This window comes from Erythrolamprus reginae, chromosome 12, assembly GCF_031021105.1.
Source record: "Erythrolamprus reginae isolate rEryReg1 chromosome 12, rEryReg1.hap1, whole genome shotgun sequence".
Classification (NCBI taxonomy): domain Eukaryota; kingdom Metazoa; phylum Chordata; class Lepidosauria; order Squamata; family Dipsadidae; genus Erythrolamprus; species Erythrolamprus reginae.
The window spans coordinates 17,515,143-17,538,905 of record NC_091961.1 but is presented as its reverse complement, the minus strand read 5'-3'; the positions used below and the strand labels follow the sequence as shown (position 1 = coordinate 17,538,905).

Below are 23,763 nucleotides of genomic sequence, written 5' to 3'. Positions count from 1 at the left end.
GGAAAACATTCTTCACACAGTAAAAATGAAAGAAGCTGCAAGATAATAGCTGGGAAGATCTTTAGCACCTAGTTAGGGCTTTGAAAAAAAGCTGCATTGAGATGCACCTGAATTTTCAGCCTCTTTTAGGGAGGAAAAAGGTGCCTCTTATACTCGGAAAAATATGGTATATAAAATAAGGAATGATATCTGGACATTACTAAATGTTGATAGAGCCTCTAATGATTTTTTGGAGCATAAGCCATAATAAAGTTTATTTTATTATTACTATACACTATCACATCACATATTACTAGTCTGCGGAGAAGGGCGGCATACAAATCTAATAAATAATAATAATACTATCTGCTTTTCTGTGCTAAATTGGGACAACAGGACTGTAGCCTGTTCTCATCCCATGGACTTGCATCTGCAATGGAATCAGAAGCAGAGAAAAGGAATAAAACAATTAAGTATTAGAATAGAATAGAATTCTTTATTGGCCAAATGTGATTGGACACACAAGGAATTTGTCTTGGTGCATATGCTCTCAGTGTACATGAAAGAAAAGATAGATTTGTCAAGAAACATGTGGTACAACACTTAATGATTGTCATAGGGATCAAATAAGCAATGAAGAAACAATAAATATTAATAAACATCTTGGGATACAAGAAACAAGTTACAATCATACAGTCCTAAGTGGGAGGGAAAGGATGATAGGAATGATGACAAAAAACTGGTAGAAAAAGAAACGCAGACTTAGTAAAAAGTTTGACAGTGTTGAGGGAATTATTTGTTTAGTAGAGTGATGGCATTCGGGGGGGAAACTGTTCTTGTGTCTAGTTGTCTTGTTCATTGAACAAAATCATGCTGATTTTTCATAAAAATCTAGCAGGGGAAAGAGTTCTCCAAATTCAACAAAAGGTAGATATTCAAAGGTGTAATTGTGAGAGGGTGTGTAAAACTGGGTTAGAAATGCCTCCAAACTTTAAAATGAAAGACATTGACTGAGAAAAACAAACCGAGTGTTCAAAATCTTAAGAGAAATGTGCATCAATATGAAAGTTTGTATTTAAAATCTTAAAAGATACCCATTTTTACATCAGGGATGACTAAAAGCCTCAGAGCTTCCATCAGTAACCTCCTTGCTTAAAAATTGGCTTAATCAGCAGAAGCCTTCCACAGTAGGCATAAGACTAGAATACTGTAGTTATTTTACAGCAGACAAGAATGATACAACATACACCCAGCAGATTCATCTCCTGCAGTACACAGGACTCAAAAATGATAAAAAGGACTGTCCAAAGTAAAAATGGACTGACTGATGGGAGTACCCGAAGGAAGGACCGGAAGCAATAGATGGAAGGAAAAAAGCAAGCTAGAGCTAAAGAGAAATTTCCTGGCAATTAGAATAATTAATCAGTGGAACAGCTTGCTTCCAGAAATTGTGGATGCTCCAACATTGGAAGTTTTAAAGAAGAGATTGGATATCTATTTCTCTGAAATGGTATAGGGCAGTGATGGCTAGCCTATTTTTCCTCGGGTGCCGAAAAAGCGTGGCCATGCGCTATTATGCATGCGTGAGTGCCCACACCCATAATTCAATGCCTTGGGAGGGCAAAAACAGCTCCCCCCACCCCCGGAGGTGGTCTGGAGACCTGTTTCCTAATTTCTGGTGAGCACAAAGGCTTCCCTGGAGCTGGGGGAGAGTAAAAACACCCTCCCCCATCCCCCTGGAGGCTCTCTGGAATAAAAAAACAGCCTCCCAGAGCATCTGTGCGAGCTAAAAATCAGCTGATCAGCACACATATGAACGTTGGAGCTGCGCTAGGGCAACAGCTTATGTGCCAGCAGATATGGCTTCGCATGCCACCTTTGGCACCCATGCCACAGGTTTGCCATCACTGGTATAGGGTTTCCTGCCTGAGAAGAAGTTGGACTAGAACAAGAGTAGGCAAAGTTGGCTCTCCTATGACTTGTGGATTTCAACTCCCAGAATTCCTGAGCCAACCACTCTAGTACAGGAATTCTGGGAGTTGAAGTCCACATGTCATAGAAGAGCCAACTTTGCCTACCCCTGGACTAGAAGACCTCCAAGATACCTTTCCACTTTGTTATTCTGAGTTAAGCAGATGTTAAAATGAGTACGAGGGTTTGATTTTTAAAACTTATTCTTCCAATGGATATTTATTTGGCTTTCTTTTGAAGATTCTAGCCTGGCTTTTCTTCAATAACTCAAGGTCCCACACAAATTATTCTCCCTCCTGCTATTTTTCAACAACAGCCACTTGGAGTAGCTTCTGCATGGCCTAGTGAACATTGATTCCTGTCTTATCTTGAAGACCTAATCACTAAAATGAACACTAGAATTTAGTTCATCCACAAAAAATCCTTAACTACCTTCTTCCTTTGTGCTTCTTATGTATTTAGTTATCCTTTTATATATGGGTAGTTCTTGACTTACGACCACAACTGAGCCCAAACTTTACTAAATGTAACATTTGTTAGGTGAATTTTGCCCCATTTCACAACCTTTCATGCCACAATTGTTAAGTTAATCACTGTGGTCTTTAAGTTAATAATATAGTTGTTAGGTGAATTTGGTTTCCCCATAAACTTTGCTTGTCAGGTCACAATAGGTCATCACAGAACCCTCCCCCACACTGCAACACTGAATACAAGTCAGTTGTCAAGCATCCAGATTTTGGTCTAGTGACCAAGGGTAGACTGCAACGGTCATAAGTGTGGAAATGGTTACCGTATTTTCCGGAGTATAAGATGCACTTTAGTTTTGGAGCAAGAAAATAGGGGGGGAAACATCTTCCTATCAGGTGTCCATCTGGCTAGCATCCTTAGTCTGGTCAGCTTCAGCACATTATTTTATTCCCTGGTTAGGTTTGGGGGAAAAATTCGGGGGGGAGTAGCAATGAAAACAAGCCTGCAAAGACTAAGGGCTGGGGGGGGGGAACTATCTTGGAGAAGCAATGAAAAAAATCCTGCAAGCCAGGAAGATTGTTAACACCTCCTTAGGGCTGGGGGAGGAGCTCTGAAAAAGCTACATTCTAAGTATATAAGCCACACCCAAATTTTCAGCCTCTTTTACAGTGGAAAAGGTGAGTCTTATATGCTGAAAATATGGGTATGTCACTTTTTTCAGTGCCATTGTAACTTTGATTGGTAATTAAATGCAATTTTGTAAGTGATTTGCCTGGATCATGTTATATACAGTTATACAACAATATATAAGTTGTGTGTTCTTGTTATAAATTTTGTGTCCTTTATGTACATTTTAAATTGCCTGAACATTATTATCAGTTTCTTCTCCAACAGTTTCGAAGAGAATCAATAAACTTGCTAATTGGCCTGTAATTAGCAGGATGATCCCACTTGCTGTTTCAAAAGGGTTTGCTAGAACATTGCTTTTTCCTTTCAAAGGCTTTCACATTAAACCATGGTTTCCTGCTAAGCTATACAATGAATGAAATCAACAGAGTCCCTCTTTGAGAGAGAAGGGTGATGCAGAAATGTGATAAATAAAAAATTAAATTTTCTGAAAATATTCTAAACCGAAGTTTTAGAAAAAGAAAAGAACCTCTGTAAAGATCCATGTAATACAGTGGTACCTCGGTTCTCGACCACAATTTGTTCCAGAAGTGTGGTCAAGAACCGATTTGGTCGAGTACCGAATTAATTTATCCCATAGACTCACTGGGAACCAATTAAATTTATCTTCTTTATTTCCTATGGGATAAATGTTACCGCCGGGGGCAGTTGTCAGCAGTTGTCGCAGCTCCAGCAGCTTCCCTTCATTACGTGACGTTCCCGGTACTGTTGCTACTCAAAGGGAAGCCGCCGCCATTGCCGCCGCTGGGAAGGAGAAAGTTTTTGCAGCTGCCTACAGGTAATAAGACGAAGCACTGAGGAAAGGAGCCCCCCAAAGCTGCCGGGATTGCAGTCGCCCCCCCCCCCCTTCCTGCAGCTTGGAGCGCTTATAGAGCTCCTCAGCCTCCTGAAGCTGCTGGGATTGCAGCCGCACCCGGCAGTAACATTTTGGATAATGAACAAAATTTTCTGTGGCTGTTCGGTATCCGAATTTTTGTTCGGATACTGAAGGAAATTTTTGCTGAAAATTTTGTTCGGTATCCGAAATGTACGACAACCAAGGCATTCAAGAACTGAGGTACCACTGTACTTAGAAAGACTCTTTCAGTGCTGGAAATATTCTTTAATCATCAAGGATAATTTGATTTGTACCACATAATCAGTGATGGGCTCCCATGGGTATGGTCAGGTACGCAGAACCGGTGGAAACATTTTGATTTTTTCCCCTCTCTTCTGGGCTCTGGGTATGTTTTTCCTATCGCAGTAAATGAGGTTGAATGTATATAATTTTAGAAGAGCTGTGCATGCGTGTGTGTGTGTGTACATACACATACAGTTTATACAGTAGATAATGTATATTTTTGTGTGCCTGTGTGTAATATGTATGTACACATAGGGCACATATACATAGAATTAAATAGTATATTTTGGATGTTCAGTAATAGTAAATAAATAGGGAAATTGTATCTCTCTGAGGCATGGAGAGGCCAGGTACCCTAACCCTATCCAAACCAGACGTGAGTGACGTCACGTTGGCCACCTTTAAGCCAGTCACATGTTCTTTAAGCCATTTCTTGGTCACGTGATTGTCAAGCTACTCCTACCTGGTCACATGGCCAGCAAGCCACACCCACAAAATAAGCCACGCCCACAGTGTGGTAGTAAAAAAATTTGCAGCCCTTCACTGCACATAATTTATTTAGAACATATCCAAAGAAGGCTTTTACTATGCAATCAACATTTATAGAAGAGCTGAGGTTTATTTATTTGTTAAAAATCTTTCCAGGTAGCTTCTCATTAGTATAATTTACAATAGCTATAAAGTTATTTCAGAACAGAATAAAAGGGGGGTGAGACAGAATAGAGCAAGAAGATATAGAGGCTGCTGAAAATTGGCATTAAAAGCTGAGTTTTTAAGGAATTCTTGTTACCATCCATCAGCGGTCCCCAAACTACGGCCCGCGGGCCGGATGCGGCCCGCTGAGGTCATTTACCCGGCCCGTGGCAGCGTACGAGATTTACCATCTATAATATACTAAGTTCCGAATGTCCTCTCCACTCTGCTGCCGAGCGTCTGGCGGCGGCAAGGAAGAGGAAAGCCAGGAGGGCGGGGAGGAAAGCACCCTATGGCAGAGCAGCAACAGTTCCTCTGAGAAAGAAATTGGCCAATTGCTTTCCTCCCCGCCCCCTGGCTTTCCGCCTCCTCCTCCTCCAGACGCTCAGCTGCAGACCGTCTTTGTCCCTCCAGTGCCGCTTTTTTGCTTTTTTTTTTTTTTGCACCGGTGAGGTTTGCGCGCGCTTGGGCACTTTTGCCGTGTGGGGGGTCTGCTGCGGAGAGGGAGAGAGAGAGAGAGAGAAAGAGGGAGACATAGAAAGGGAGTGTGAGAGAGAAATAACGCAAGAAAGAGAGGGAGAGAGAGAGCGGGAGAGTGCTGCTTTTTTGCTTCTTCGCTGCCCGCGGGGAGCCTGGAAGCCCTGCAAGAGCGTCTGAAGGGGGCAGTAAACAAGACCGGCGGTGGTGGGCTCAAGGGACCAAGAGCCGGTCTTGTTTACTGCCCTGTTTACTGCCCCCTCCAGACGCTCTTGCAGGGCTTCCAGGCTCCCCGCGGGCAGCGAAGAAGCAAAAAAGCAGCACTCTCCCGCTCTCTCTCTCCCTCACCGGTGCAAAAAAAACCGAACGGAGGCGGCGGCGGCGAGCTCAAGGAACCAAGAGCCGGTCTTTCTCCGCGCTGAATTGTTGCAGCTTCTGAGGCCGCATCCGCCTCCAGGCGAAGGGATCTCCTCGGTGGGCGGCCTCGGTCCGAAAAGGACCGGCTGTTGGCCCCTTGGCGGAGGCAGAGGCGGCCTCAGAGGCTGCAACAATTGCCTCTGAGGCCGCCTCTGCCTCAGCTTCAAGGGACCAACACCCGGTCCTCGTTGAGCTGAGCTTCCTTTGGCTTCCTTCGAGGCGGCAGGTGAGCTTTGCAGCTTTGCATCGAAGGAAGCCAAAGGAAGCTCAGCTTGGGGGCGGGCCTGAAGCAGCCACCGCCGCCTACTCTGCCCCGGGCTTCGGCTGCACTGGGCAGCTCTGGCGGGCATGGGACAGCAGGGCAAGCCGCGAAGGTGGCGCCGCCAAATGTGGGTCGAGCGGGGGGGCACTAAGCAGTAGCCGTAAGGCGGCGGTGGGGCGGTTGGCTGCAAGGCACCGGCGCCGGCAGCTTGATGTGTTACGTACATTGCTGGCGCTGTGCTGGACATGGGGCTGGCACCTCCGTCCCGGCCCAGCCAGCGGGCCAGTGCCAGCCCTGTGCCCAGGCGCAGCGCCAGCAATGTACTGCGACCCGACGTTGGTGCCACTGTCTTGGAGCTTCTGCTTGCAGCCAACTGCAGGGCAGAAAAAAAAAATAAGAGAGGAAGGAAGAGAGAAGAAAAGGAGAGAGAGAGAAGGAAAGCATGAGAGAGAGGGAGAGAAAACAAGTGAGAGGGGGAGGGAATGTGAGAGAGAGAAAGAGAAAAATGAGAAAATGATGGAGGGAAAGAACGAGGGAGAGGGAAACAAAACAAATGAGACAGAAGGAAAAAAAGGGAGAGGGAAGAGAGAAGTGGAAAGGAGGGAAGGAGGGAGGGAGGGAAAGAAGAAGAAATGGAGGGAACAAGGAAGGAAGGAAGAATGAAATGAATTGAGGGGTGGAGGAAGGAAGGACTTTTTGGGGGGGGCGGTGTAAATTTTTTTTAAAAATTCTCTCAACATACATTCAAACAATACAATGTACCATCTAATTTTCCCTGAATAAAATGCAGTATTTTGTCAGTAACTAATATCAATCATCAAAAAAGTTGCAAAAGTTTTTTTTTTCTAATGTTGTGATCCAGGTACATACTTTTCTTTTAATTAAATTCCCTCCTTAATGTTCCTTCTAAAAGTACAACACCAATTATATTTCTAAATTAACCATTATGCCAAAGTGCTTTCTTCTTTCTTTATATATTTTTCTATAAATATTTTTATATATTTTTCTATAAACCAAGAAAACCTTGTATAACCAATCAGATGTTAACAAAAGAAAATTAAAAACAAAACATAAACATATATGAATCTCAGACTTCTTTCCCCCCCCAAATAGTACGTTCCCATTTTGTTTTTTACATTAAAATAAGGTATGTGCATTGTGCATAGGGATTTGTTCATAGTTTTTTTTATAGTCCGGCCCTCCAACAGTCTGAGGGACAGTGAACTGGCCCCCTGTGTAAAAAGTTTGGGGACCCCTGCCATCCATGATAGCACAAATCAGATGTAAGGTCATTTTACCCAACACAGATATTATTTTAGAGAAGACCCATCTCTGATTGCAAATTGCAAGACAGGACATGGAGAATAGAAAATAAAGTATGTCTCCAGTGATAGATTTCTTCTGAGATCATGGGTGCTTAGGATAAAATTATCAGTGCAGACATATGTTAAATGTAATGTAGGCTTGAGCTATTTAGTGGGTAGCACCCTAACATCAATACCTTGAATCAATGCTGACAATACTACAAAAAGACCTTGACTATGTATCAGAATGTTCAAACAATTACCACTTCAAATCTCAACCAACAAATGCTCTATCATTCACATTGGCAAAAAGAATCAAAATACAAGATCGGAGGACACGACCTTATAGACAACCCTCACTCTGTCAAGGACCTTGAAGTACTCATATCTAATTATCTAAGTGCCAGAGCCCATTGTAACAACATTGCCAAAAAGCACTAAGAATTGTTAACCTAATCTTGCACAGCTTCTTCTCTGGCAACATTACACTGCTAACCAGAGCATACAAAACATTCACTAGACACTTCTCAAATACAGCTCATCTGTGTGATGCATTTCATGTCAGACACTAATACAATTGAGAGAGTCAAGAAATATTTCACAAGAAGAGTCCACCACTCTTCTGCTTACAAAAAAACCCCGCACCTTATATCACCAGACTTGAAATTTTGGGCTTTGACAATTTAAAACTACCTCACCTTCAGTATGACCTAAGCGTAGTTCATAAAATTATCTGCAACAATGTCCTATCTGTCAATGACTACTTCAGCTTCAACAGCAATACATGAGCACATAATAAATATAAACTTAATGTAAACTGCTCCAAACTTGATTGCAGAAAATCCGACCTCAGCAACAGGGTGATCAATTCCTGGAATGCATTACCTGATTATGTGGTTTCATCCCAAACCCCCCCAAAACTTTTAACCTTAGACTGTCAACTGTAGACCTCACCCCATTCTTAAGGGGTTTGTAAGGGATGTGCATAAGTGCACCATTGTAAATGTTTGACAAACAAATAAATAAATAAAAAATCTAAATGGCAGAAGTCTGGAAGTCAAGGAAATAATGCAGTGACATTTGGTAGCACTCCAACTTCTCATCAGGAGAGGACTGCCTTTCAACAGTGTTTCTCAACGAAAGATGTGTGGGCTTCAACTCCCAGAATTCCCAAGCCAGCAACCATGATAAGGTTGAAGAACAATGCATTATAATCACCCAGTCTGTGGTAATTAATCACCACAATCATGCTACCTCTATCTAGGAACAGAGCAGCTGATGTACTAGCTTCAGCTAAGAGAAGTTTCTCCTGTGTACAAAAATCAACTGAGTGTCCAGGAATAACAACAGATCTATAACAGAATAACAAAGTTGGAAGGGACCTTGGAACTCTTCTAATCCAACTCCCTGCTTGGGCACTAAAATCTATACCATTTCAGACAAAATGTTTGTCTAATCTTTCCTAAAACACGTCCAATGTTGGAACACCCAAAACTTCTGGAGGCAAGTTTTTCTACTGATTAATTGTTCTGTCAGGAAATTTCTCCTTAGTTCAAAGTTGGGTTTCTGTTCAGTTAGTTTCCATCCTAGTTTCCTTCTTGTCCTGTCTTCAGGTGCTTTGGAGAATAGGTTGATCTCTCTTCTTTATGGCAACCCCTTAGATATTGGAATACTGCTATCATATCACTCCTGGTCCTTTCCATTAAACTTTATGTCCTTGGGACTTCAAATCCCAGAATTCATGAGCCAGCATGAAGCCCATGGGTCTTAAATTAACCATAGGTTGCCCATCTTTAATCTAGGATCTTTCCTAGATTGCAAAATTTACTTTCAGTGGGAAAGGCAACATAACCAGACACACCTCATATCATCCATTTTTTTACATACCCTGCCTTTTCACGTGATTTTTCCTGTCACACTTTTCTAATTCCAAGAAAATGCTAATCAAATATAAATGAGAGGGAAGGGGAAGTGGTGGGTAACATACTGGGGGGTGGCATCCCTCCTTTATTGCTTGTCCAGACTTAGCAGCTGCAGAGGAATTGTGTATTCTGCAAGCGCTGTCATTTCTAATCTTCCAGAGGTTCTTGGAATGTACAGACAGAGATTGTCTCAAAAACAGATATATTTATTTTTGAGAAAGTATGTGAAGGGTGCAGCTATGAGGTTGCAGGGGGTGGAGATTGGGGGTGGAGGGAATTAAGAAAATCGCCATGCCGGAGTCACTCTGAAATCATGCACAGGCTGTAGACTTTCATATTTTTTTCTAAAGAAGACAGGCAAAACTTGACATATCTTGTTAATTTCAACAGTGTACTCCTGTTTCCTTCCTCATCAAAAGGGGGCTCTTGAAGAAAGGAATGATCCTGTAAAAATATTTTCCAGCTTTTTAACCTGGTTGTTCAACTGACTGGGAAATTTAAAGGGCAAAGAGGCTGATGGAAGGAAGAATCTGAAAAATTTCCCAGGAGGATTTTGAAAATGACAATGTACACCTTGTTGAAGATTATTAGTTTACCGTATAAACAATGGTATTGGTAATAGTGTATATCAAACAAGCTATATTTGCCTGCCACACTCTAAACCAGACCTGGGCAAAGTGCAGCCCGGGGGCCGGATGCGGCCCACCCACTGTCTGTGACCGGCCCGCGGAAGTTGGAAGGAAGGAAGGAAGGAAGGAAGGAAGGAAGGAAGGAGAAATGAAGGAATGAAGAAAGGTGAAAGGGAGGGAGGGAGGGAGGGAGGGAGGAAGGAAGGAAGGAAGGAAGGAAGGAAGGAAGGAAGGAAGGAAGGAAGGAAGGAAGGAAGGAAGGAAGGAAGGAAGGAAGGGGTGGGCAATTAATTTATAATTATAATACAATACAATACAATACAATATATAATTATAATTTATAGTTATAATATAATTAACTCAGTTCTACCCAATAATATACAGTATTTGGTAGAACTGAGTTAATTATATTAATTTGGCCCTCTAAAACCATCCCAATTTCTCATGCGGCCCCATGGCAAAATTAATTGCCCACCCCTGCTCTGAACCATAATGGCTAACTCAAATCAGCTTACAGAGGGATACAACATACGAACCCAGCCATTCTGTGTAAAAGCTATGGGCATTTTTTTTCTTTTTAAATTAAATTACTTAGAGTGATAGACTAAAAGTTGATATAAGATTAGCTCTTGAAATCATGAAAAAAAATCATCCTTGCATTTTGTCCTTAGATGTTTTATTTTTAATGTTCACTCAAACAGAAACAAGCTGCATAAAATTTCTCAGCTCCTATTTTTTCTTTGTGAATTTTTGTAATTTTTAAAATTGCAAGTTAGTCACTCTCAGTAATGAGATGAGCCACATATAAAATAATTAAATAAATTTTGTGGATGCTCAGGTTATTCATTGACCCAGCTTCTCTTTACTAATCTATACTGAATAAATCCAGGTGCTCACAAGGACAAAAATAAGACTAATTTTTTTAAAGAAGCAAACTTATAGTTGATAGTTTTATAGTTCATAAAACTATCAAAAATTATGATCGTCGTCATTACCCTCTTTAAAATCAGCCAACCTGACTTTTAAAAAATGCACAGCTTATAATTTTGAGATTTCCATTTTTTTTTGACCCAGTAAGCTTTTTCCATCGGAATTTGACACTTTAAAAAATGATTTATCATTTTCATCCTGCTTTCTTTGCAAAGCAGCTTATAGGATTAAAATACAGAAAGACAATTAAAACATAACTGAAGCACAGTTATAATAAGAAACCAGTTAGTATCTTAAGGAGATAAAACCAAGCCCCAACTGGCAGGTTAAAAGCTATGTGAGAGAGTTTAACAAAATGAATCTAAATACAAAATATCTAAGTGAGGCAAGAGGGTGTGCTATATATTAGAAAAATATATGGGGGCCCTGCTTGATGCGATATTGTTCTAAGCATTTTTTGTTGTAAAGTAACCAACTAGATGCCAATCAAGTGCTCATATTTATTCATTTCAGCAACAATTCTGTTCCTATTATGAAATAATACATTTATAATACATGTAGCATTTTTTTCAGTCTTTGTAGCTATGGTAATTCACGGGAGCCCCAAGAAATGTTCTTAAAATGCACATTTTTTTCTTGGTGGAAAGTTTATTATTATGCACATTATATTTGAACTTAGCCCAAACGCTGACTGGTCTATTGCTATTTTTCCAATCCTGTTATTCAAATCTCTTTCCCCCCCCTATCCTCCCAATTAAAAAAAACAATTTAGACTTCCCTAGGAAATATGGGCTTCCTTTGTAAGAGAAGTTATTGGCATGTAGAAGTTTTAGTAGCTCTGCAAAGCAAGAAAGTCCTACAGCTCATTTATTTGTGTTATTCTTAAAGGCAGAACTTTGAAGCTCATTCCAATCCCACACAGTTATGCGTCCATTTCTTCTCTACCCCAATTCCCCATCCTCATATGTAGCTACAAAAAAAAATTGAGGTCCACCAGATCCAATGTAGGGATCCAGCCAGCAATATGGATGTAGAACATAGATTAGGAATTCAAAGTCTATGGAATTCTTGCTAATTGAACGGCACATTTTTTAAAAAAACAGATGCAATTAGATTTCCCAAAAGTCCTTTTCCAAAAAGCAACTGGACTTTCTTGGGTTTTTTTTTTTCTTTGAAAATGTCATGCTTCTCATCCAAGAAGCTTCTTCAGAACTGGGATTGGGATGAGCTTGACATGTCTGTTATTAAAAATGAAATGAATAAATGAGCTTTGCTTTGCTTAACTACTGAAATTTCTGTAAAGCTGAGAACAGTTTAATAGCTCCAGTGTTAGAAAGAAAATCCCATTTTTCCTGAGTACTGAATATTTAGACTTATATACCACTTCAAAGTGCTTTTACAGCCCTCTCTAAACAGTTTATAGAATCAGCATATTGCCCCCAACAATCTGGGTCCTCATTTTACCCATCTCGGAAGGATGGAAGGCTGAGTCAACCTTGAGCCGGTAGTGAGATTTGAACTGCTGAACTACCGCTAGCAGTTAGCTGAAGTAGCCTGCAGTGTTGCATTCTAACCACTGCACCATCCCAGCTTTTCTTATATTTATTTATTTGTTTATTTATTTTATTTATTTATTATTCAGACTTGTATGCCGCCCCTCTCCGCGGACTCGGGGCGGCTCACAGCAAAATATAACAATCGTAACAAATCCAAATAAATTTAAAATATTTTAAAAAGTTTTTAAAAAAAAGAAAGAACCCCATATACTAACAAGCACACACACAAACATACCATGCATAAATTGTACATGCCCGGGGGAGGTGTTTCAGTTCCCCCATGCCTGACGGCAAAGGTGGGTTTTAAGGAGTTTACGGAAGGCAGGGAGAGTAGGGGCAGTTCTAATCTCTGGGGGGAGTTGGTTCCAGAGAGTCAGGGCCGCCACAAAGAAGGCTCTTCCCCTGGGGCCCGCCAACTGACATTGTTTAGTTGACGGGACCCGGAGAAGGCCCACTCTGTGGGACCTAATCGGTCGCTGGGATTCGTGTGGCAGAAGGCGGTCTCGGAGATATTCTGGTCCAATGCCATGAAGGGCTTTAAAGGTCATAACCAACACTTTGAATTGTGACCGGAAATTGATCGGCAGCCAATGCAGACTGCAGAGTGATGGCGAAACATGGGCATACCTAGGTAAGCCCATGACTGCTCTCGCAGCTGCGTTCTGCACGATCTGAAGTTTCCGAACACTTTTCAAAGGTAGCCCCATGTAGAGAGTGTTACAGTAGTCGAACCTCGAGGTGGTGAGGGCATGAGTGACTGTGAGCAATGAGTCCCGGTCCAGATAGGGCCGCAACTGGTGCACCAGGCGAACCTGGGCAAACGCCCCCCTCGCCACAGCTGAAAGATGGTTCTCTAATGTGAGCTGTGGATCGAGGAGCACGCCCAAGTTGCGGACCCTCTCCGAGGGGGTCAATAATTCCCCCCCAGGGTAATGGACAGACAGATGGAATTGTCCTTGGGAGGCAAAACCCACAGCCACTCCGTCTTATCCGGGTTGAGTTTGAGTCTGTTGACACCCATCCAGGCCCCAACAGCCTCCAGACACCGGCACATCACTTCCACTGCTTCGTTGACTGGACATGGGGTGGAGATGTAAAGCTGGGTATCATCGGCGTACTGATGATACCTCACCCCATGCCCTTGGATGATCTCACCCAGCGGTTTCATGTAGATATTAAATAGCAGGGGGGAAAGGACCGACCCCTGAGGCACCCCACAAGGGAGAGACCTCGGAGTCGACCTCTGACCCCCCACTAACACCGACTGCGACCGATCGGAGACGTAGGAGGAGAACCACTGAAGAACAGTGCCTCCCACCCCCAACCCCTCCAGCCGGTTAAGAAGGATACCATGGTCGATGGTATCGAAAGCCGCTGAGAGGTCAAGGAGCACCAGGACAGAGGATAAACCCCTGTCCCGGGCCCGCCAGAGATCATCCATCAACACAACCAAAGCAGTTTCCGTGCTGTAACCGGGCCTGAAACCCGACTGCTGGGGACCTAGATAATCGGCTTCTTCCAAGGACCGTTGGAGCTGGAGCGCCACCACCTTCTCAACAACCTTCCCCATAAAGGGAAGGTTGGAGACTGGGCGATAGTTATTAAGTACGGTTGGGTCCAGGGAAGGCTTCTTGAGGAGGGGGCGCACTAGCGCCTCTTTATAGAGTGTTGGAAAAACTCCCCTCCCCAAGGAAGCATTGATAATCTCCTGGACCCAGCTCCGTGTCACCTCCCTGCTGGCCGAAACCAACCAGGAGGGACACGGATCCAGTAAACAGGTGGTGGAACTCACAGATCCAATGGCCTTGTCCACTTCATCAGGTGTCACCAGATCAAACTCTTCCCAGACAGGTGGACAAGTATGTGCCCCAGTCACCTCGACTGACTCGTTGTCAGTCGACTCTGTTTCCCAATTAGAGTCGAGGTCGGCCCGGATCTGAGCGATTTTATCAGCAAAAAACGTATAAAAATCCTCGGCACTGCTCTGCAAGGGCTCCCCAACTCCCCCCTGATTAAGAAGGGAACGGGTCACCCTAAACAGAGCGGCCAGGCGGGATTCTGCTGATGCAATCAGGGGGCATGGTACGCGCATCTTGCTGCCTTGAGCGCCACTTTGTAAGTCTTAATAAAAGCTCTTACAAGTGTTCGATCAGATTCAGACCTACTCTTCCTCCATCGCTTCTCTAGACGTCTCTTCTGGCGTTTCAACTCCCGGAGCTCCTCGTTGAACCATGGAGCTCTACGGGGTCTAGCGCCACGGAGAGGTCGCAAAGGCGCAATCCGGTCAAAAGCCTCCGCTGCAGCCTTGTTCCAGGCCTCCGCAAGAGACTCCGCCGAACTGTGGACGAGTGCCTCTGGAATAACCCCAAGCGCCATCTGGGGCGGAACATCTTAATTGGTTCCGCCTCCCTGCGGGGAAGGATTGGAGCCAGGAAGTCAAGCCGTAGTAGAAAATGGTCTGACTATGACAAAGGCAATGCTTCTAAGCCCCTTAGTCTCAGACCATTACTCAATTGCTCGGAAAGGAATACCATGTCAGGTGCGTGTCCTCCCTCGTATACTGATATTCCTAAGGAATTCCAAGTTGCTCTTTTGGTTTGGAGGGATAGGCGTGGGGGAAAGATTTGAATAATGGAATTGGAAGAAAACTGAAGGAACATCTTGGATGAGAACTGAAATGTTTACTTTTTTTAAAGCCAAGAAAGTCCAGTTGCCTTTTGAAAAGCCTCTTTGGGACACTCATGATCTGGTTGATTGAGAATCTTCATAGATATGCAATCAGTTTACTTTACTTTTCTGGACAAAGGACCCTTCTTAATGTAGCTCACAGAAAGAACATAGAAAAGCAATTTAAAATACTAATCATTTAATTCCAAACATTTTCTTCTGGCTTGGTTGTGCCTTGCTGGAGGCCCAAATGATACTTTACTGGTTGGAATCTTGGCTGAATTGAGCATTTGGGTTTCCACCCCTGCTCACAAGCTGGTAATTTTCTTTTCTTTGATTGGGCTCACTGCTGACTCTCAACCCACATTTTATTCATGCTGGGGGGGGGTTTTTGGAGGGGGAGCCAATGTTAATGAAGTGGGTTTTTCAAATTTCGATTTCAATATGATGGGGGCTATAGAATAGGCAGGCCTTTCCAGATCTCCCATTTCTTTTGAGGAATCACATATTGTATAATTCCCAATAAGACTCTCAAAAAGCATTAACATTGGAGTAGGCTGGTGTCTTTAGACTCAAAAGTGATGGAGGGGAGACTTCATAACATGCCTTAACAACAAACCATCTATGTATGTTCAGATTCAGAGAGTAAAGAAATCATGCATGTTCTTTCAAGCTGTCACCTGCTCTAATATTAAATCTAGATTGTCAGAAGACATTCAAATCTTAAATTATGAATTTCCTGTTAAGTGACCAATTTAGAGTTGCAAAATTTGAACCACAGCAATCACAATCAAATGATGCTGAGCGGGTCTACAAATCTCATATAGGAAGCCATTTTGTACTTTCATTCCTCATCTTTTTCCTCTTGCTCCTATCATCATCATCATCATCATCATCATCATCATTGCTTTTCCTCCCTTTGTTTTTCTCTCCATTGTTTAATTTACTGATATTCCCTTAATCTGATGCACTTAACTAATTTCTTACTTTTTCCTTTGGTCTAAAGCTACTAATATAAAATTCCAGATAGTTCAAACCCAAAACAAGAATATAAACTGAGTTTAACAGGAACCTCACAGTGGTTCTCAAACTTTCTAATGCCGTGATCCCTTAATACAGTTCCTCATGTTGTGGTGACCCCAACCATAAGTCTAGCACCAATTCTCCCAACAGAGCTTTAAGATGATTGTCAGGAACACCCACACTGTAAACACCTAATTGGTTGGATTATAAAAATATGTTCCAAGGTGTCAGAATAGAAGCTTTAGTTCCTAACACCATGGGAAATTTGTCTTTTCCCATGGTCTTAGGAGACCCCTGTGAAATGGCCATTCGACACCCCCCCAAAGGGGTCTCGACCCCAAGATTGAGAACCACTGCTCTATAGCTACCTAACTGGATTCTAATATAGGTCTTCAGTAAGATGAGATATAGATGTTGGCCTGAGCAAGGAATTCAGATGTTGTGATTAATCATGTATAAAAGTGATTTACTAGACCAGGGGTAGGCAAAGTTGACTCTTCTATGACACATGGACTTCAACTTCCAGAATTCCTGAGCTAGCATGATTGGCTCAAGAATTCTGGGAGTTTAAATCCACAAGTCGAAAAAGAGGCAAATTTGCCTACCCCGTACTAGATAAATAGGCACAAACCATAGCTTAAATCTAGAAATAGATATATTTGTTCTGGGCAAAATCAAAATCACTTTATATCTTAGCAAATCTACTGCTTTTCTTCATTCCCATGTACAATATATCCATTTATAGGCAGTGTGTAAATATTTGTGTAAAGCTGCATTTCTGGTGTAATATCTGTAGAGCTTAATAGATTCAGATTCCCATAAGAGGAATGAAACACTGGCTGATCCTAAACAGGTCCACATGCATTGCAAATTTAACTGTCAATTCCCACACTTCTACTTTAACTTACATTAGCTTAAGTACTTGCTTCCAATACTTTTACCTAGCTGACTTTTACAGCTTTCCATAGTCTGACCCAAAATACCTTTTGATAACTACTACTTACAAACCCTACGCAGCTCCGGTACCATTCTCCACAGCCTCATATTCAGTTAATCTACTCATAATCATGAGCATCTTTTAAACACTTCAGTGCTGCCATTAATCAGCTTCTCTCTAAACTCCAATGTCTCAACCTCACCCTCTACTTTGCTAGTTACCCTGCCAAGGCTGTGCCTGGGATTTATCTTTAAGCAATCGTCATTAAAAAGCAAGTCATGTTTTCCTCTGGGATCCTGCATTATGGCTTCAAAATTAAATTATAGGAAATGCTAGCTATTCGTGTGGAAATGGACACAGAGATGATGATGCCGCCACAATCTGGAAAAGGGGAGCTGAACCAAGCAGAGCATTACAGTTTATCTATCAATCCTTCTTACTCTGAACAGAGGCACCTAAGTGGGATCTTCCACTTCATATAAAGTACTTTTATCTTCTCCTGTGGATTTGATCAGAGAGTTGGGAGGAAGATAAGAAGTCATCAAATCCAATCTCAAAATTAATCATAACAGAGGACTATCCAATCCCTGCTTGAAAACCTCCAACAAAAGGGAAGAAACTGTTTCATGAGCAATCCATTTCACTTCTATTATCAGTGCTTGCTACCAAGAAGTTCTTCCTAAAATCTAATTCAGTATTTCTCGACTTCGACAACTTTTAAGTTGTATGGACTTCAACTTCCAGGATTCCCCTGCCAGCCTGCTTAAATGTAGTAATGGAGGCCATGTGAAGATTATGTGAAGCAAACTGCCTACCTCTCATGCCTACGTGATCTCACCCAGGACACATAGCAGAATGATTTAGGACATTGTCCCTAACTGATACGTGATTTCATCTAGGTCGTATAAAACAGGATATTCTTAAGGACTGGCCGGGAGAATTCACCAATAAAAATGTTGTTACTTTCTTCTATCTTTTGCTGCTTGGAAAACTGTATAAAAAGCAATAAACACTGCAAAGGCAATCAGATATCTTAGCATCCTGCAATGCCTTCTCTCTAACTCCATCACCTAAAATCATGGATTTCATATTCTGAATCTGAGTGCAATGTAACCAACCAAGTATAGAGAGGACCAACAACTTCTCTTGACTTTGGCTCTACATTTTAGCTGTTGCAGCCTAGAACTGTTTTGCTCTTTTGCCATCATCTTTTGTTGGCTCACATTCAGTTTAGGATCCATCAAGGCATTTTTCACAGTTCTCAGTATGGGTGAGGAACAATAAAAGAAACTTCAGAAAAGAAAATTCTGTGTGTCCTTTTGGTTCTTGGGCCCTGACATTGAGTCACCATCTCTGTATTTCCAAAAGGAACTAGAACAGATTATTATGTGAAATTCCTTCAGAAAAGAACTAAAAGCAATGAATAAACCAAGTACAAGTTAAAATGAACTTTCTTCCTTTCATTGCTTCTTAAAGGATTCCTAAAATTAGTATTTCATGGTTTAATGACTCTCATATTCACCTGCTGCCTGGCTCTACTGTCACAAGACTCAGGTCAATTGCTTACAATACCATATCTTCAGCAAACTCAATTTGTTTCGTTTTGTCTTCATTATCCCCATAGACATTCCTTTTCACACATAAATTTCCTCTGCCAACTAGTTCATTCCACTCCACTCTATAAAATATAAATATCTGGGCCCTTTGAGCTCATCATAAATTTCAAGGCTCCAAGGGCAAAAGGGATGGTTGGGAAATTGTATTTTCCCTAGTAACCAAAGGAAAGAAAGGGATGCAAACTACTTTTGAAAATAATGCGTAGAAAGAACTATTGATTCTTCAAGAGCCTTTCCGTTTTCTCCTGTTGATAAGCAGTAATTTCTGCACTTGTTATCTCTGGCAGCTTTGCCTTGTTTGCCAGAATTACCAATCTATTTTCTCATAATTCCACATGTTGAGACTGTCTCTTTAAAAACGGCAGCAGTTCGTGGAGCCAAAACAACAGAATTCTCCTAGAGCAGAAATATGGAAATCACAGCCATTTTGCAGAAAGAAGGAAACCAACCCTACCTCTTGCTGAGAGCTTCTTGGTGTTGATAATCTTGGCGGCATATTCATGTCCAGTGCAAAGTTTGACACAGCGTCGCACCACGGAAAAAGCCCCCCTGAAGAAGGACAAGGAAAAAGAAATCGATTAATGACTACATGGCAAGAGAATTTCATTGACATGCTATTTGCATAATTCCTGGTCCATCTGTTGTTGTTATTTTAAAAGGAAAAAAAGGTATGGTTTTACATCCATTTGATTAGCACGCTAATATTTAAACTATTTTTATCCCACTGTCTAGTTAACACTTACAAATACCCCTAGTCCATGTTCACGCCCTAAAATATGTGGCAGACAAGGAGAAGGTGATGGGGAAGAAAGAGAAAAGAGCAAATTCAGAGATAAGCACTTATGATTCAGGTCGCAACCTGCTGGAATCAAAGAGATTCATGACTTCCCAATTTACGGTATCTTTCTACATGTAAGCAGGACCCCTTGATCAGATTAGAAGAATCTCCACCAACAGAATCTCTCTTGAATTACATTGCATTGTATTTGTTTCATCCATCTTTAAACTGCTTCTAGATCTGTTAAATCGTATCACAGCTTTTCTAGGCTTCCTAGGTAAGTGGAATACAGCCATGTTGTTCCTGATATTCATAAATGCAACCTTACAGATAATTTCACCCAGTGGCTATCAGTGATTATAAATCAAAGAACAAGACTGAGTATTCAAGAAGACAGTGCCCTTCACTTTCTGAGGTACCTTTCTGTCCAAGGTAGACTAAAAACTTACAACCATTCCTTTAATGACTGTTCAAGTTACAATGGCATTGAAAAAAGTGACATGACAGGCCCTTGCACTGATGACCGTTACAGCATCCCCACAGTCATGTGATCAAAATTTAGATGCTTGGCAACCGGCATCGCAACTTTCCAGCCAGCTCCTGACAAGCAAAGTTAATGTGGAGAGCTGGATTCCCTTAACGACCTTATGATTCACTTAATAGTTATTTGCTCAACAATTGTAGCAAGAAAATTCTCTAAAATCAGGTGTGATTCATTAATCATTGATCAGCAATGGAAATCCTGATCCCAATGGACATTAGTTGAAGAGTCCCTTTGATGTTTCTCCCCATCCCTTCCTGGATTTATGCAACAGCTTTAAACTGGAAAAAAACACACATTCTGATTTCATGGGCTGTGTGAATAGATCAAAAATGTTGGGAGTAGATGAATATTTGATCTGAGTTGACCTTATATCCTTAAAGCTATTGCCTTTAGATCTGAATATTTATTCATCATCAAGAAACTTTTAAAGATCAAAATGGATTTAACACAGGTCTTGTCCAGTGAATTTATCTTCTGAACAAAATTGGCTTTTTATCTAGAAACTCTTCTGATACTACCTTTAAAATTTGGCTTTTGTATTAAAAAATATCTTTATTTTTCTCACAACCAAGAGGCTTTAAAAGTGGGCCCCACGTGCATACACATCTCTCAGGGATTGTTAAACTAATTAATCCTGTTCTATTGTGGGACAGTGAGCTTTTGGAAATATCATTCTATAACCTTTTCCAATTCTCAGAGTGGTATACATTAGCCGGTGACCTCAGATGCTCTCCTGTCAACAACTCCTAACAGCTGTCTTTTCCTCATGCCACAATTCCAACCGGTAGGAAAACCGTAGGATTAAACTTTGTGAATGTCACATTTAAGACTAAAAGCAAGGAGCTGCATGTTCTTCACTAGAGATTGCCAATCATTGGAGCTGTTAAGTGGCTTCACTGTAACCTGATTTAATTTTATAACCATTTTTTACAATGGTCATAAAGCGAGTTCATAGTAATTAAGTGAATCACATGTCATCACCAAGCAAGACAACCCAATAATTGTTGGTTTGTAAGAGAGGATCCAGGTTGTTGTTTTAATGGTGGAGAAGTAGATTGTGATGGGAGGTACCAAGGCTACAAAGGCAACACCCATCCTCCATAATTCTTTCTCTTTTTCATCATAGTGGTATTTGGGAATGGACCCAATTCCACTCAAATTAATAAGAGTGAAGTTAGACATGACAGATATTAGTTCCATTGATTATGCTGAGCCTGTCCAACATATATTTTATCAACACATTGTTTTTTTTTAATCATGTTGCAAATCATCTGGAATTATTAAATATGTCTGAATTTTGATGAAGAACAATTTACAAATATAAAACGTAACAATGATTATATCTAACTATCCATTTAGAGGTAGTCCAGGTGATTGTTCAGTGCCCAAATTTTACAACATTTCTTACAATAGTCAAGCAAATCACGACAGTTGCCAAGGGAAACCAGCTTCTCCCCATCTTGCTTGTTCGAAGCTAGCTGGGAACATTGCAGGGATCACATGTCCCCAGGGCACTGTAATCATCATGCCAGTTGTCAAGTATCCAAATTCTGATAGTCCGAAGATGTCGTGATAGTAAAAAAAGACAAGGACCAGTTGCAAGTCATTTCTTTCATTGCCATTGTAAGTTCAAATGGTCACCCAATGAATGCTTGTAAGTTAAGGACCGCCAGAAACAGCCATTGATAGCACAGAGTTACTTCAGTTCATAGGACATAAATAAAACCCCAACTGTAGCACAGCAGAAATGCTGATAACTTGTCTGAGGGTATCATCTTCACTTTTTAATTTTTTTCTATCTTGTTTTTGCTTTGGAATACTGTAGTTGAAATCTTGAGAGTCCCAATGGTGTTCTTATTAAGAGAGAGTTTGGATGGCTATTTGAATGGCGCAAGCAGAAAGTATTACAAAATAACAAGTGAAAAGCAACATAAAATAAACCATGTTGTTGATTAATATTTAATTCCGCCAAAGGATGCTAGCACATCCAAGCACATTTTCACTGGAAATAACTTCCTTGAATTCTACAGGTGGTCCTCGACTTAGGATCACAACTGAGCCAAAAAAATTATGTTGTTAAGTCTGGCATGTTTTAAGTGAGTTTTACCTCATTTTACGAGCTTTCTTGCCAGAATTGTTAAGTGAATCACTGCAGTTGTAAACTTAGTAACACAGTTGTTAAGTGACTCTGTCTTCCCCATTGACTCCTTGTCAGAAGATCACCAAAAGTGATCACGTGAGATCCCAAGGCATCACAACCGTCATAAATATGAGTCAGTTGCCAAGCGTTTGAATTTTGATAATGTGATTGTTGGGATGCTGTAATTGCTGTAAGTGTGAAACATAGTTATAAAAGTCACTTTTTTCAATGCTGTTATAACTGCAAATGGTAACTAAATTAACTATTGTTAAGTCGAGGACTATCTGTGTGGTTTTGTTCCTGAGTGGATACATACAGCATCAAATGTGGATACGCAGACTATATTAAATCAAGTGCAAATCCAATAGGATTATATCAGCTTTTGCCCACTAAATACCCACCCTACGTGTTGGGTCCAAAACACCCAGAATTCCCAAGCAGCAAACTCTAGAAATTGCAATTACATTGCCTAGAGCTGCGACAGCAGTGCTTAGAGTACAGTACTGCAGGCTACTTCTGCTGCCTGCCGGCTGCCTGGAATTTAGCAGTTCAAATCTCATCAGGCCCAGGGTTGACTCAGCCTTCCATCCTTCTGAGGTCAATAAAATGAGGACCCAGACTGTTGGGGGCAAGATGCTGACTCTTTAAACTGCTTAGAGAGGACTATAAAGCACTGTAAAGTCTAAGTGCTAAAGTTTGAGACCTCTGGTAGTTTTCAGCAGCCTCTGGCCAGCCACCACAGCCACGAAGCGGCTCTCAAAGAAGTGCCGAAAACTACCGGAGGTCTCAAATGCGCCTAAAAACCAGCTGCAGATGGCACTGCAAACACCTTTTTTGGCACATTCAAGACCTCTGGTAGTTTTCGGCACAAGAAACCTTCAACCAGCCACTGCTGCCGGCTCAGTTCCAGCTGGCAAAGAGGCAGGGGCTGGGATGCTTCTCGAACTGAAAAGAAGATGTGGCTGCCTGCTACTGCTGCACCGGAAGGACTTGTGCCAGAGGGACTTGCCCAGGCAGGTCTGAGCAGAGCGGCACAGCACGCAATGGGGTTTATACTGGCGCATAGAACAGGGTGGCAGCGGTGTGTAGGGGAAGCAAAGCAGAGGTAATTTTCTTCTTTTTTTGGCCATAGTTTTTATGAATTTTCTTGAATTTACATCTAACTATTTTCATGTAAATTGACATCTATACATTTACATTCATAATAATATATTATTTAGTTTACATATTATATATACAATTATTTTTCTCTTTCCCGTCCATCTACTATTGATTTTTTTGTCTTTCTGTTTTGTATCTATTTGCACCAATTAATCTGAGTCTTTCTGTTCATTCAGCTCCATTGTTAGGTTGTCCATTTCTGTGCAATTGTAAATTTTCTTAATGACCTCCTTTTCTGTAAGTACCTGAGGATCTTTCCATCGTTGCGCGTAAACGATTCTAGCCACTATCTGTATGTGCAGTATTAAATATTTAATAGTTTTGGGATAAAATTTTTTACAATACCCAACAGGTATAGAGCAGAGGTAATTTTTCTTGCAAGAGGCCTACAGCCCCTGGACTCCAGCCACCCACCAAAAAAACCACACAGCAGCTGCAGGCGTCTCGTGATCGGGAGGGGGGGAGGCGAGATACAGGCTGCT

At 41.5% G+C, this 23,763-nt stretch overlaps 1 protein-coding gene across 1 annotated transcript in view; it reads right to left on the bottom strand.

Moving 5' to 3' along the window:
* CAMK2B (calcium/calmodulin dependent protein kinase II beta) overlaps positions 1–23,763 on the bottom strand; it is a 275,191-nt gene that overhangs the window by 177,838 nt on the left and 73,590 nt on the right. Inside the window, exon 2 of the mRNA XM_070765550.1 lies at positions 19,113–19,207. Within this exon, the coding sequence (XP_070621651.1) occupies positions 19,113–19,207 (95 nt within the window). The remainder of the gene's footprint in view (positions 1–19,112; positions 19,208–23,763) is intronic.